The sequence below is a fragment of the Armigeres subalbatus genome, chromosome 2 (genome assembly GCF_024139115.2).
Source record: "Armigeres subalbatus isolate Guangzhou_Male chromosome 2, GZ_Asu_2, whole genome shotgun sequence".
Lineage (NCBI taxonomy): Eukaryota > Metazoa > Arthropoda > Insecta > Diptera > Culicidae > Armigeres > Armigeres subalbatus.
In genome coordinates, this window is record NC_085140.1 from 425,094,609 (window position 1) to 425,109,614 (window position 15,006).

General features: G+C 42.5%; 1 protein-coding gene across 2 annotated transcripts; it reads right to left on the reverse strand.

The window, feature by feature from the left end:
* Nucleotides 1–1,961: 1,961 nt before the first annotated feature.
* Nucleotides 1,962–14,993, reverse strand: LOC134213502 (bis(5'-nucleosyl)-tetraphosphatase [asymmetrical]). Of its 2 annotated transcripts, none has more exons than XM_062692614.1 (3): nt 14,804–14,993; nt 14,307–14,717; nt 1,962–2,685 (listed from the first exon to the last, which is right to left on the reverse strand). In XM_062692614.1, the coding sequence occupies exons 2-3, from the start codon at nt 14,477–14,479 to the stop codon at nt 2,427–2,429; spliced, it is 432 nt and encodes a 143-aa protein (XP_062548598.1). In that variant the 5' UTR covers nt 14,480–14,717; nt 14,804–14,993; the 3' UTR covers nt 1,962–2,426. The 2 variants fall into 2 exon arrangements, with proteins under 2 accessions (XP_062548598.1, XP_062548599.1); XM_062692615.1 differs by having other exon boundaries at nt 14,800–14,993.
* Between the last annotated feature and the right edge of the window lie 13 nt (nt 14,994–15,006).

Below are 15,006 nucleotides of genomic sequence, written 5' to 3' on the forward strand. Positions count from 1 at the left end.
CTTTTATGTACTGCACAGGTCACTCCGAACTTTTTATTTATTTGTTTTCAGTCTAAGACCGGAATAACCTGTGCTGCACTGCATAAAAGTCTACATTCAGCTCGGTTCATCGCTGCACGTCGCTAAGCATGGGCTAGGAGAACCGTATGAATGCTCTCATCAGAGAAAAAGTAGAATTACTTAAATTTACCACGGCAAGGTATAGCCAACGGAATTCAGAATAATTTTAAAAATTACAAGCTGATTTTTTTTTAAATTGGTTGTTGCACGAGATCAGAAATCCAAAAAACATAATAAATAGTCCCTTTTCCGGGATCAATTCGAGAAAAACATGTATTATCATGAACATTCAAATAAATACATGTACAATGTAGATAATCAAAAGTCTAACCCGGTGCTCAAAATTATTTTCAAAAACATATCATTTGTCATAAGACGAGTTTATACAATCCCATTGAATTCCACCACTTAATTGTATCTTGACATCATATCACACACATTTCACATATCATCACATATCATTTCGAAATTTTTAAAACTATTTAAAGAATTGCATCCCATATCTCGCTGTGGATTTTTTTTTGTGATTCTACTTTTTCTGTTTCGACATTTCTCCTAGCGTAATGCAGTCTGCGGAGGGTCCGCAAATCGTCCTTATTGCTCGATGTCTTCATGTTCGCCACTTTGGTACACTAAGAGAGCGTCCACAAATTACGTAACGCTTAGAGGGGGAGGGGGGTTGGGCGAAGTGTGACGATCCATACAAATTTTTCAAATGTTCATACAAAAAGTGTGGCATAGGGGGGAAGGGGGGGGGGGGTGTTGATAATTCCCTATTTTTGCGTTACGTAATTAATGGATCTTCCCTAAGAGGCAATATGTTCGATAAAAAAACAAACATTTTATAGAAGGCTCGGAGACCTTATCACCCTTATTCTTGCTTGTTAAATAAGCTGGGGGTTTATGAAATTAATTGATCACAGTGTGATAAAGTATATGTGGGTCAAGCAAAACGGTCTTTAGATAATAAGGTTCAAAGAACATATTGCCGAAGTAAGTAAGGCTAAGAGGGGAACTGATTACGTATTTGGATCTAAGGTAGATGAACATGTACATAAGGAAAATCATTCAATTACGACATCGAACAATTTTAAGAAATGTCTCTTCTCCGTGGACACTTGACGTTGCCGAGAGCTTCGAAATCTACCGACAGATTTTTGTGATTTTTTCCAGCAGTGAGCACGCGCCTGTTTTGCGAATGTCATTGATATAGGAGCATGTTATTGATAATGGAACAGATACAGTGGCGTACCCACGGGGGTGGTTTTGGACATAAAACCCAAAATTTTCGGAAGAAATTTTTTTTCGAACCCTGTCATATTAAAAAAAATGTTCAGAAAACCCCCCTAGACCAATTTTCTGGCTACGCCACTGAACAGATACCCTAGTATCAAATTTTTCAATCCATTACACACTAGGTTATCATTTCTTCGGGTCTGTTGCGGTGGTTTATAGCAAAAAAGTGTCATTTTAATTGGTTTTTGAGCCTAAGGCGCAATTTAGAACGCAATGACAAATACAATGAAATCTAGATGCCACTTCAATTGACGTCGTGGGAAATCATCACATCACAAGACTGTGAAGTTTGTATTCATTTTTAAAGTTTCTCTTAAATAGGGGAAATAACGGCTTTGGCGGGTTTTGTTCTATTATTGTCAGGGGGTTATATAACTAATTATGAACAAATTTGGCCTCAACATTCTTGGCATATCAAAGAATATTGTGGTCAAATTTCATAACATTTGCCCTACATCACAAGTTGACAGCAAGTGAGATCCGTGCTTCCATGTGCGCACACAAGTCTTGATCCGATGATTACCGTCTTGTTGATGAAATTTTGGATTGATCGGATTTTCAAGGCTGTTCTTCAAACTAGATTAGAAATGAAAATTTAGACCAGATGAAATTCAATTGTTTATTTCGTTCACTGAGCCTTAGATTTTCTTTTTGTCACATAAGTATTAATATTAATCAGTATATTTTTGCAAGCAAAACATGTCCAATCCCTAGTACGGTAAACCCTAGTAGCGTTTCTTCCCTGATCTCATTCCAACATTCCTTCTGTTTACCCAACGCCGTTCCATCCGATATCTTTAAAATGCAGCCAGTGGCTTTCGAAAGCTAATTGGATAAAACTGTAAATCGATACGCATTCTCTGTCCCAGCACGAGTGGTGCTGTTTCTGAATCCGTTTAAATATACATTAAGTGTGTTTTAAATATGTATAGATAGGTATATTTTTGTAGGCGTGTGTAATAGGACAAAAGTGAAAAGGAAAACTCGGTTGTTAAATATTAGCGTTATTCTTCGTCTCTGCTAAGCTATCATATCAATGGTTGAAACTTTGAGTCAGGTCATCAACTTACTCACAGCTGGTCGTAGGCCTGCTTAACTTTGTCGTCAAAGTGTCGAACCATGTCGGCAAAGTCCTCGTAGCCGGCGATTTGTATGGCGTCGTCCCGTTCGAGCCACTTGAGATCCTGATGTTCGTCCGACAGTGTAACCGCCTTTGCTGGATCGATCAGCTCGGCCAGCCAGTAGACGACCACCTTGTCGTGCCCTTTTACTTTGTATTCGAGGGTGCGAGTTTGGTTTTTGAAAACGCGGAGATCACTCTCTTGATAGCTGAAATGATTAACAGAGAGATGCCTTCCGTGGCGGAATCAATATGGCAATAATTCGTAGAAGTTTATCTCCGGTGTGTGGGTTGAAGCATGCTCAAAATGGAAGGGTCGAACGTCTTCATTTCCGGCTGATGCAAATGTGGTTTCAATAATTTCTCAGCGAACTTGAAGTATTTACCATGACTCAAGCCGAACTTCGTACACTACAGCAAAACAACTTACGGTTTTTAAGTTACAACTTATGGATGGATATTTTATTAGTTTCATTATGTACTTATCTGCCGGTGGAAGCATAATTGTCCCATGTTTGCTAGGATTCCCTATACACATGGGACAATTATGCTTCCACAGGCAGTTATGTAGACTATAAAAATGGCTTGTGATTGTCATACCGGTCATACCCGTTGTGCGGTTCACAAGGTGCGGGAACAGAGGGCGACGGATACTCAATCCTTTATTCTTCGGGGGTCGTCCGTGTGCAAGTCAGATTACCGGAAGGGTCTGAGAGCGCATCGGACTGATGGAACTAACACTGCATTCCTTATTAGTGCTCCAGGAAGAATTGATGCCGTGCAAATAGCTTGTCCGTGTGCAGTTGAACCGGTGTCGAAAATGGATCGGAACGAGCGGACTATACTATTTGCCTGGGTGGGGCTAGGATGAGCAACCAACGATGGACTGTATCAAGCGGGAGTTGGAGTGGCAGCAGCGATCGGGGACTTCTCACCAGCAGTGAAAAATGGTAGTGTAAAGTGACCAAATTTGTCTTGGTCCAATCCGGGACACTATATGCATTATATATTTTGAAGCGTATCAAATCGATAATGTGATTTTCCTCCTATCAACCTACAACATCCAGTATGATGCTAATCGCTCGATTCCATAGAAACAAATTCTCTAAAATCTCGTTTTATTTTTCAAATATATTAGAAATAAGACATGATTTACAATCTAGGCCCCGTGGTTGTACGGCGCCCGCCGTCTGAACATATTTTATAGTTATATTATGGGTATTATGAATTGCGAGTTCGATTCCCGCTTTAGTCGTGGAAAGTCTTCGATAAACGAAACATTCTTGATTGGTCTACTGAATGTTGTCCTTTGTTCATTGTCTTATGTAAGTGTCCAACGGAACGACCGTAGTTGGTTGATGGTGAATTTGTCTGGTTCAATCTTTGCATGTTTCAAGCATTTTCTTGATTATGAAGATTTTTAGATCTTTGCCGACTTTACACATTACATTTTGTCTAGAATCTGGAGCTGGCCTAAACTTCTCAGAATATCTCTAGACATTTTTAGTTTTGTTGATCATAAAAATCCCTAATATTCCCACATTCCTCCTTTAAAAAAAAAAATATTTAATTTATTTAAAATGACTAAGATTCCGGAGATTTTTGCGTTATCTAAAGGCTGACTCAACTTGTTGATTCTTAAAAATGCCTGGGATCTTTAATTGCTAAAATAGCCTGGTCATCTGGTTCGCGGAATTTGTCCCCGTCTATTTTTAGCGGCGGAAGTGGAGTTTTAGGCACAAAAAATCAATTATCCTACTGGATACATTCAAAACTATGGAAATTATTTGGATTCTTAAAATTGGAGAATTTTATTCTCCAAGTTCAGTAAACCCTCTAGATTGCTTAAGTTCTTCCTTTTTCTTTTGAATAGCTCGGACTTTCACAGATTTTCTAAACATCCCATTTCCTAATGATTGCATAAATTTCCCACACTTAACGGATTTATCATGGAATGCGGGACACCTGGCAACGCGGGACAGGTAGGGTGAATCCGGGGCTGTCCCGCACAATCCGGGACGTCTGGTCACTTTATGGTAGTGGTACTTCTTCTTAGGGGTCCTCCTTAGCCGTGCGGTAAGACGCGCGGCTACAAAGCAAGACCATGCTGAGGGTGGCTGGGTTCGATTCCCGATGCCGGTCTAGGTAATTTTCGGATTGGAAATTGTCTCGACTTCCCTGGGCATAAAAGTATCATCATGCCAGCCTCATGATATACGAATGCAAAAATGGTAACCTGGCTTAGAAACCTCGCAGTTAATAACTGTGGAAGTGCTTAATGAACACTAAGTTGCGAGGCGGCTCTGTCCCAGTGTGGGGATGTAATGCCAATAAGAAGAAGAAGACTTCTTCGGTGGTACAAAACGTGACGGGAACGTTTCACTACTATATTTCCGATTAAGAACATTATTTTGAGTTTTTTAGTGGAATGTCTTCACTTGTAAGACGAGTTTGTACAATCCCATTTAATTCCACCACTTAAGGACGTATTAGAGTTCATAAACTCTTGCACCAGTTTGTCGTGGTCAATTGTTGCCAGCGCCTGCTTCAATTCACGTTCTGCACCAACAAAAGTTGGTTCCTCTGTCGCTGTACAATACTGCTGGTGCCATAGTTACCTCCATCGGGCCGAAATAATCAACCCCTGTATGGGTGAACGGACGAACGAAGGCGGTAAGTCTGCCATTGCTGGCGGGTACTGGCGGGCTTCCCGTAGCATACAACGAGAGCAATGGCTCTCGCATGCTCCTGTTCTTCCTTGTATACGTAGGAGAATATTGCCTCCTACAAGCAGCTTCTAGCAACTTTCAAAGTATTGCACCGAGAAGCGTATCAGCTGTACATCGCACGGGTTCAAAATGAAGTGAAAGAGAATCCTAAATCTTTCTGGAAATTTGTAAACAGCAGACGGAAGAATGTCGGTATTCCGGAGGAAGTGAAGTATGGAAACAAATCTTCCATCAATGGCCAGGACACTGCAGAACTTTTCGCTGACTACTTCAAGAGTGTTTACCGAAGTGTTCCCGTAAATGAAATCAATTCTCCAGACGTTGCTGCCACGGACTCTATGGATTTGTCACGAGATGAAGTAGAGCAAGGATTGATGGAGCTAGACGTAAGCAAGTCGGCGGGACCCGACAGAATTCCAGCTAAGCTCCTAAAGGATTTTAAGGATGAACTTGCCGGACCATTGTCTTTTATCTTCAATTCATCACTGTCATCTGGCTACTTTCCGCAACTATGGAAAATTTCGCACGTCACTCCAATCCACAAGAAAGGATCCCGCTGTAATGCTGAAAACTACCGTGGTGTAGCAATCCAATCCGCGATGCCGAAATTATTTGAACGACTAGTTTACTCACATCTCTATGAGCGCATCATCGAACAGGTCTCGACATCACAACATGGTTTCCTGAAAGGTAAGTCTGTTGTGACGAACCTGTGTGAGTTCAGCTCCATGGTTACAGACTATATGTCTAAAGGCTATCAAGTTGATTGTGTCTATACGGATATGAGCAAGGCATTCGATGTTGTTGGAGTGGATAGCATAATGCGCGCAGTAGCAGACTTTGGTATCAGAGGAATGCTGTTCGAATGGATTAAAACATATCTGTTGAGCAGAATTCAGTATGTGAAAGTTTTCAACAATTCATCGGCATCCTTCGAAGTTAATTCAGGAGTACCGCAGGGTAGTCATTTGGGCCCACTACTTTTCGTCATGGTCATGGATCAGTTGCCTTCTTTCATGACTAACGCGATTGTACTTATCTATGCTGACGACGTAAAACTGTTCATGCCAGTGAAAGTCCTTAATGACTGCATTTTGCTGCAAAAGGATCTTCAAAACTTCGAAAGATTTGTAAGCGAAAATGGACTAAGCGTTAATCAAAGCAAATGCTCGGTGATTACTTACACCAGGAGAGTTCAACCGATATCATTTACGTACAGTTTGGGACATGCAATTCTTCAACGAGTAGATAACGTTCGGGATTTGGGCGTAATAATGGATCAGTCACTGACATTCAACGACCATATCAATGGAGTCATTAAAGAGTCACTGCAACTTTTGCGCTTATCCGACGGTTTGGCCGTGATCTTTCCGATCCTCACGCAATCCTAACAATATATACCGGCCTCGTTAGGACTAAACTGGACTTCGCGAGTGTGGTGTGACGGCCCCAATACAACGTACACATTCAACGGCTGGAAGCAGTACAGCGGAAGTTTTTGAAATTTGCTGTGAGAAATCTTGGATGGAGAGAACAGTTACCGGAGTATGAAGATCTCTGCTCATTAGTTGATTTAGACACAATCAATAGCAGGCACAAGATCGCTGACATAGTGTTTTTCTGCAATATCTTGAGAGGGCGGATCAGCAGTCCGTATCTTTACAACCGGCTTCACTTAAACACTAGTCTGGTTACTGTTCGTCGTCGGAGAGTCTTTGATCCTCCATTCAGATCGAGGAACTACACACAGCATGAGCCAACTAGTAGGTTCATGAATGATTTCAACAGACTACAGGATGTTATTTCCACAACTATGACAACAGAAGTGATTCGTAATAAGTTAAGATTATATTTAAGAGGACAACTGTATGTGTAACGTTAATTTTGTGTATAATATTTAAGCAGGGTAACGGGCTTACAGCCTATAGTCCAATAAACCAAACCAAACTCCTTTTTCGTCGATAAACGGGTTGAGTTTGTAGAGTGGGCTACGCTTCGGCAGTGTTGCCTTCCGATCTGTGCATTGAAGGATTTAGAGTTCGTCCAAGAAGCTGTCCTGCTGCGCTACCCGAAAATGGAAGTTTTCAGCATGGCGGATTTCTTCACTAGTAAGGTTCCCAAGATCCCTGGCGGTTTTTGAATGAGCGTTCTTGATAAACCGAAAAACGTAAGCAGTTATGCGGATCAAGCTCCCCCATGTACGGAACCGTTCCGTAGAAAATTTCAGCTTCATAGTGTCGTAGTGCACGTGAACGAAATTCAGGGCCTTTACACCATCTGCTCTCATGTGTAAACAAAGGACGATGCTGCCACTTAGTGCCTTCGTCGGCAACGTTCCACTTCGTTGGGACCCATCGCCAATTGGAGACGTTCGTAAGGTCAAGGATTTCGCTAACTCTAGCAGCCACAAATTGGTTGTATCGTCGGTGGTTTGCGCGAATCCACGATAGAGCATTGCCCGAATCCGTCCAAAAGATGCATTGCGAGATGTTGATATCTACACCTTGGAGAACGTTGCGTGCTAGCCGAGCACCTATGAGAGCTGCCTGCAGTTCGAGCCTAGGAATAGTGAGGTACTTTAGCGGGGCTACACGGGTCTTCGCTGTGACGAGCGAGCACTCGATTATCCCTTTCTCTGCGAAACGGAGGTACGCTAAGTCTGCCATACTGCTCTCACTGGAATCGACAAATATATGCAGCTGGATCTTCGTTTGCGCTCCAATCGTCGTCTGAAGCCTGTAACAACGCGGGATTTGTAAACTTTCAAGCTCGGGAAGAAGTCTGAACCAGATCTGCCATTTTTCAAAACACTGTGTATTGATTTCGTCATCCCAGCCTGTATACAGGTATACCTGAACGCCAGATTTCCTGAAGTAACACCAAGTAGTTGGCTATTAGACCCAGGGGATCGTAGATGGTCATGACAGTACGTAAGACTTCTCGCTTTGTAGTCCGACGAACACCAGAAAGTAGGTCCTCACCTAATCTGGTCAGGTTGATCTTGTAGACAAAGCAATCAGTCTGGGTGCACCACCACATTCCCATTACCTTTTCAGTAGCTAGGGTTGATGAAAGGTCCAAGCTTTTTCCCACTCCAGAGTCCCAACGTAATGCAGCAAGAACAGTCGGAGAATTGGACATCCAATTACGGATTTCAAATCCACCTTGATCGTGAATAAACCAGACGGATTTCGCAAGGTCAATGGCTTCTGTTTCCGTTTCAGTACTGCACAACATGTCGCCTACGTAAGTGCAGCGTACGATTGCCCTCGCCGCAGCCGGGAACTGTTTCCGGAAGCGTTCTGCGTTAAGGTTCTTTACGAACTGCGCGGTTACAGGGGAGCATGCCGCACCGAACGTCATAACTTGCAGAACATAAATCCCAGGATCTTTCCCCCTGAAGAAAAATCGTTGGGAATGCTGATCTTCTGCGCGTACAGCCACTTGGTGAAACATTTCACGCAAGTCGCCATAAACTGCGAAACGACCTTCGCGAAAATTTTAGAGTACATTTATAAGCGGCGTCAGGGGCATCAGCAAGTCAGGACCAGCTAGCAGTTCAGCATTCAGGGAAACTCCGTTGGTCACGGCAGCTGCATCCCAGACTATCCTCAATTTTCCAGGTTTGTTAGGGTTGGTAATAGGAAATATCGGTAGATACCACACTCGCTCGTGCTTCTCCTTTAGTTCCGCTGGGGTCAGTTTCCGTGTATAACCTTTTGCGATGTAATCTGCTAGCTTCGCTTTCACTTCTCACGCTAGGACTGGATCTCTTTCCATACGGCGTTCAAGATGTTGGAATCGCTTCAGTACCATCGCCTTGTTGCCTGGCAACTGCACGCCATTGTTTCTCCAAAGCAGACCGGTTTCGTACCTTTCTCCGTTGAAATGAGTGAGCTTTCGTAAAAGAGTAATTGCCCGTTCATTTTCGTTGGAACGAACATGTTTTGTTGAACAAACGATGCCCAAACTTTCTAGGGAAAAATAATTTTTCACTGCGAGCTCCAAACCGTCGTCGTTATCGTGGTCGCAGTAGCAAACGTGGTACGTGTAGTGTACCATGTTCATAGATTGTCTCATCGGAGCTCCGCCGTAGATCGACCATCCGAGGTTGGTTTTGATTGCTATCGGTTGCTCTGGCTTTCCTTCGCGACTTTTGCGCACGAGTGTTGCGTTAGCATGCTGAACTCCTATTAGAAGACGAGGTCGGACACTTTGGTAGGATTGAACAGGAACACATTTTAAGTGTGAGTACTTCGACTGAAGTTCTTGAATGTCTAACGTTTGGCTCGGCAATAGTAGCTCCTTTACCGTGCGGACATCCTGAAATTCAAAACGTTTCCCTTTTAGTCCTGAGATTTCAATATTTACGCTCCTCGAATCATCCTCCGCGCGATGAAGGCCACCAGACCACTTAAGGCACAATGGAAGCCGGTCTACAGAGAGGTTCAGCTCTTTTGCTAGTTCGTCGTCCATAAGCGTTTTTGAGGATCCGTCATCGAGAAACGCGTAACACTGGGAAGGAAAGATCCTTGAAACGTCCGCACTTTGCAAGTGAAGCACAAGGCCCTCGACAAATGAGGCAATGGTTGGTGTACTCTTTTTTCTTCGTCTCGGTCGTCTTCTATGCAGGGATGGAATGCTCCTCAGAGCGAATCAGGAGAAGAAAAAAAATGCTCACTGCTCTCGACACACGAATCTTTGCTCGTCTCTTTTGCACTTTTGCGTTTCTCTCTTTTTCGGGTAGCTCCGAAATATATTCATTTCTCAATGATAACTAAATGGTTTGACTCAATGAGGTGAGGAAAAAGTTGCTCATTGAGTATCTTTGAGCCTCTTTCCGACGGATGGAATTGGTGGTGACGAATAAATTTATGATAATTAGTTGGCTAATCTAACGGTAGCCAGTAAGTTATTGTATTTATCGTGTTTGCTTAGTAAAAAGTAAACAATTCAATCACTGTCATAATGCGTGTTTAGGACTGTTCCATTTAGTTTTTACACGTTGAAGTCATTGAAAGAACTTACTAATTTTCATTCAAAATTGAAGCAGTCGAACAAATATTGTATTAATTGGTCAAAACGGTATACACTGAAGTCGCTTTTCATGCGGTTTGATATGAGGCTTCCTTTTTATGCGGATTTTGGGTCTCACGCGTTTTAACGCGTTTACACAATATTTTTAAGGTCTTGGTGCCTTTATGATCAAGATCAAGGAATCGCTCCCTGGCCCTTACCTTTTCATCTTCTTTAATCATCATCATCATCATCTTCATCTATCTATATAAAAATGAGTTTGTATTTCCTTTGAGGCAACTCATGAACGGATGGACCGATTTGCAAGATTTCCTTACTAATCGATACGTTTTGAGGTCAGCTGTGTTTATATGTATGAAAAGATAGAGCATTTTGCTGGCAAAGTTGAACAAATGTAAAAATAGTACGTTATTGTGAAGAAATCTATAAGCTTGAGCGGAAATCGATGTAGAGGGCGACGCCTCAATCAACTAATCGGTTGACAGTTAGGTTGAAATAAAACAACCCGAGCAAGATCGGGCAGGTTCGACTAGTCTTTATATTAAAATGAGTTTGCGAGTTTGAGAACGAACGGATGGACTGATTGCAAGATTTTCTCACTAATCGAATCGTCTTGGGATCAGCTGTGTTTGTACATACTAATAGTTGGTCAATTTGCCGGGGAAAGTTGAGAAGTTGACTAAATGCAACGGTTTCATAAGAAAGCCATCAAGCTCGAACTGAAATCGATCTAGAGTGCGACGCCTCAATCAACTAAATGATTGACATATCACAAATAAAACCCGAGCGAGATCGGGCAGGTTCACCTAGTAGGTATAAGATAATTTCGTCAATAATCTCTTTGCATTTCAAATTGTAATTGCTAACCAGATAAATGCAGAATTGGCTACATAAAGCTGCCTGTTGCTTAGAAGCAGTAAATAATTAATGTAAACATAGAATGGTGTTCTTTTCTACCCGTTCATGGATACTATACACGGTTCCTATTCTCATGCTGGTCTCATAAAGGTACGAATGTGCGAGGCTGTTGTGCTGGTAGCGTTGGTATGACAGAAGTGTGCTCTGTACGTTCAGTTGGAAAGAACAACAAAAATGATGCTCCTCAAAGAGACACATTGAGACAAACGGTTTCTCTCAAAGAGAGCCGCTCCTCATTTTTCCCACAACGAAGAGCATCTTTTTTCTATGTTTTGATCATGTCCGTGATGTTTTGTTGCTCATTTTTGATGAACTTTTTTTTGCTCATTGAGCTCATTGTGCGAGTAAATTCCAAGCCTGCTTCTATGTGCTTCCAGCACATTCACGAAAATCATCGTTGGTCCTAAATTGCGACTCTGTGTGAGTATTAGGAAGGCCTTCGACTTCTTGCACGTTTCCTGACTGTGATGAGACTCCTGAACCTTGCATGGCTCGGAAACTAGACAAGCATCTTCAGCAATGTCGTATATCCACTTACTAAACTCAGGTAAATTAACTTTCCGTAGACTCCTAGTATGACGAGTCCACTCCAACTTCATTGACGCTGGCAGTTTTTCAATTATATCGGCCTGTAAGGAAGTATCGCGCAATAACTTTTTTGTCCACACGCTTCGATCGTTGCTTCCCAATTCTGAATAGCCAATGCAAAATCGATCATCCTATTCATGGAATCCGGCTTCAACGGCGGCATCGCAAGGATTTTATCCTTTAAAGACTGAATCATGAATCGGGGTTGTCCGAACCTCAACTTGAGCGCATCGATTGCTCTGTTAACTGTCGACGGGTTCATGAGGAAGCTTCTTACTGCTGTAAACGCGTCACCTTTTAAACAATTCATCAACCGCATCATGTTTTCATCTGCTGTGTAGCCACATATCTGTGAAGTACTCACGTAGGTGGACAGGAACATTGGCCACTCTTCTGGATTCCCCGTAAGCACAGGCAGATCTCTCGCTACGACTTGTCGCGCCGCAAGTTGACTACGACTCAGGCTACAATTTAATTGGTTGCTGGTCGACGTAGTCTTCCTATGCTGCTTCGTTACTTTTGTCTGCGGTGTAGAGCGACTACGGGGGTGAAAGCTACTAGAAAGCGCCTGTTTCTGTTCTTCTTCCTCCGATGAACTATCTCCTTTAGATGGTCCGGTGTCTGAACACTCGTCGCTCGACGCCGTTTCCTCCTGTTTGCTCGAGTTTCTGTATGCGTATAACCAGTCATTTACTTTAGAAACAGCGTTTGCTTCTCGATTGTCCTCTGAAATTCCTTCTTCAAGTTCCGCCAATTCATGAAGGACACTGTACTGCTTCTCGATCAGTTTCTGCTTGTCTTCCAGCAAGGTACGCTCTGCGTCGGGCTTGCGTAGCTCTAATTGTAGGTGTGTTCGGGAAGACTTCCTCGATGCTCCTGATTTTACTGATGACGCCTTTTGAATCTTTGCAGACTTGTGATACTTTTCCTCAGGTAGCTTAGTTGTAGCCGCGACTAACAGCTTATGTTGCTCGGAATTGCATCCTTATGAATGAATTGTTGCATCCTTATTCGTAGCACTTTTAGTTTTAGATCTCGTTTGTCGCTGTTTATCCACCTTCTCTACGCACTTTATGCATTTCCACGGAACATCACCGATCTTATCGTCCATTCCCGCGCAACCGTAATGATGCCATGCATCGCAATTGTCGCATTGAACCATACGATTATCATCCGTTAGCTTACATGTTCGGCAACTATAGGTAACTGTTTGTGCCGCGCCTGCCCGGGACACTTCTTTATTTCTCGACGACGTACTTTTGACTGAGGGGGTTTTTCTAACGCCACCAGTCTGGGTGGGTTGGAGAAGAGGATCTTTATTTACATTGATATTAAGATCTAGAGATCCTCTTCTCCAACCCACCCAGACTGGTGACATTGGTGTCTTGGCTAAATGCGAGAAAGGCAATATCCTAATTCACCGAGTAATTAAGCTGGTTTTTTTTTCATTCAAGTTCCATTCAATGGCGCCTATAGATAATACGACTGTTTGTTAATTTTATGTGGGCATGGAAACATAAATTTCAGTTAGTATTTCAGATCATTTGAAAAAAATTAAAATTAAAATTATTACCTCTTAACATTTTTCAAAATATTTTTATATGACTAATAGAAGTCTTTTAAAAGCCTCCTTAAAGGAGGCTTCGAGCCTCTCGAAAAAAGGCTTCCGGGACTCTAGGAAGGAGGCTTCCTCTTGAAATGTGGCTCTAGAAATGAAGCTTCCGAGCCTCTTGAAAGGGTGAAAGTAGGCTTTGACGCCTAAAAAGAAGCTTACGAGCTGCTTGGAAGCAGGCTTGCTAGTCTCTTGCAACGAAGCTACAGAGCTTTTCGGAAAAACTCCATGCCTCTCAAATGGTGGCTTCCGAACCAGATATCAGATTTTTAAACAATCTTGGTCAACACTCATACGCGATCACACTTTTAAATTATCCATTGATAAAAACTCGGCAGCGAGTGAGAATCGTTTAAACATTGTATTTTGATTTGAAGCATTTACTTTTACTTTTTAAATTCTTTTTCCTTCCTATCACGAAAGCATAACGCTTTATAGGAGATTTGACGGAACTGTTGACATTTAGCAGGTATTATTAAGGTTTATATTTGAATGATAATTCTGTGTTTATTATCGTTTGAGTTCAAGATTTAGGAATCGTCGGCGACAACTCGCCTACCTACTGTTCTCATTTGAAATTTTTTTCAATAACCTATTAACAGAAAATTCAGTTCCAACAGTTTAACCATTAGTTTGTCTTCATTCAGCGTAGGAAATCCCCAGGAGGGACTATAAATAATACGAAGCGCAAGTCACAAGTTTGATACTGACTTCTACCCCTGCATGCGACAACAGTCGGTGTCGGAGAACAGAATATTTACATCTGCGTAGATGTCAATCCACAAAGCATTACGGAGCGAAAAAGCTCAATCGGTGAATACCTACCAATAAACCTATGCCCTAAATCTAATCTTTATCAGTTACAACCTAAAATTTATATTTTTCAATTTCTGAATGTTGTGTGATAAAAGAAAAAAAAAAGAAATCAGCCCCACATCCGACTTACCCCGACTCTTCGGTTGTCTCCCGGAGGGCCGTCTTGAAGTCATCCTCGCCGGGATCGACGTGTCCCTTGGGTGGCGACCAGTGGTGCTGTCCGTAGGATGCCTGCAGCATCAGGTACTCGATACGCTCCCGCAGTCGGCGGAATATGAGAAATCCTGCGGCACGTTTCGCCATCACCAGATCGGACAGTTTCCGGCTTGAGGACGTAATCTTGACGACTGGTTGCTCGCTCGCCGAGCCGAAGCAGGCCGGGAGGACGGATGGTTCGGCACTACAATAAGCACGCACTAACACACAGCGAGACGTTTCCACACGCTGACGATGTTCGTCGATGCGATTCTATATGGGTTTCGTCTTTTGGCTGCCGTCTGGGCGGAAGGAGATGACGGACGAAAGGAAGAGCTCAGAGGATCTGCGAAAACGATATCATGTTTTGACTGACATTGGTAATCGATATTTTCATGGACATAGTTGGAATTGATATATTTACATACTTACAGTTAGGTCTGCAGAACTAATTTATGCGGTGGATTCGAGTCGAAAACGGTAGCGAGTTCTTTTTTTTCTCAATCCGGCACAAAGAGAAAGCACGAATGCGGTGAACTTGAAAGGTATTTATGCACAGCCGAATCCGAATTTATTATTGCGGTTTGTCGCGAGTTTCTTGCGTGCATGTATTCATGAATGACAGCCAGCGAATG

What these genes read in the sequence shown, in the direction of transcription:
- LOC134213502 (XM_062692614.1), bottom strand. Translation starts at nt 14,479, where the DNA reads ATGGCGAAACGTGCCGCAGGATTTCTCATATTCCGCCGACTGCGGGAG. An exon ending in GAGACAACCGAAGAGTCGGG is followed by an intron (nt 2,686 to 14,306) that starts GTAAGTCGGATG and finishes TAATCATTTCAG; the next exon opens with CTATCAAGAGAGTGATCTCC.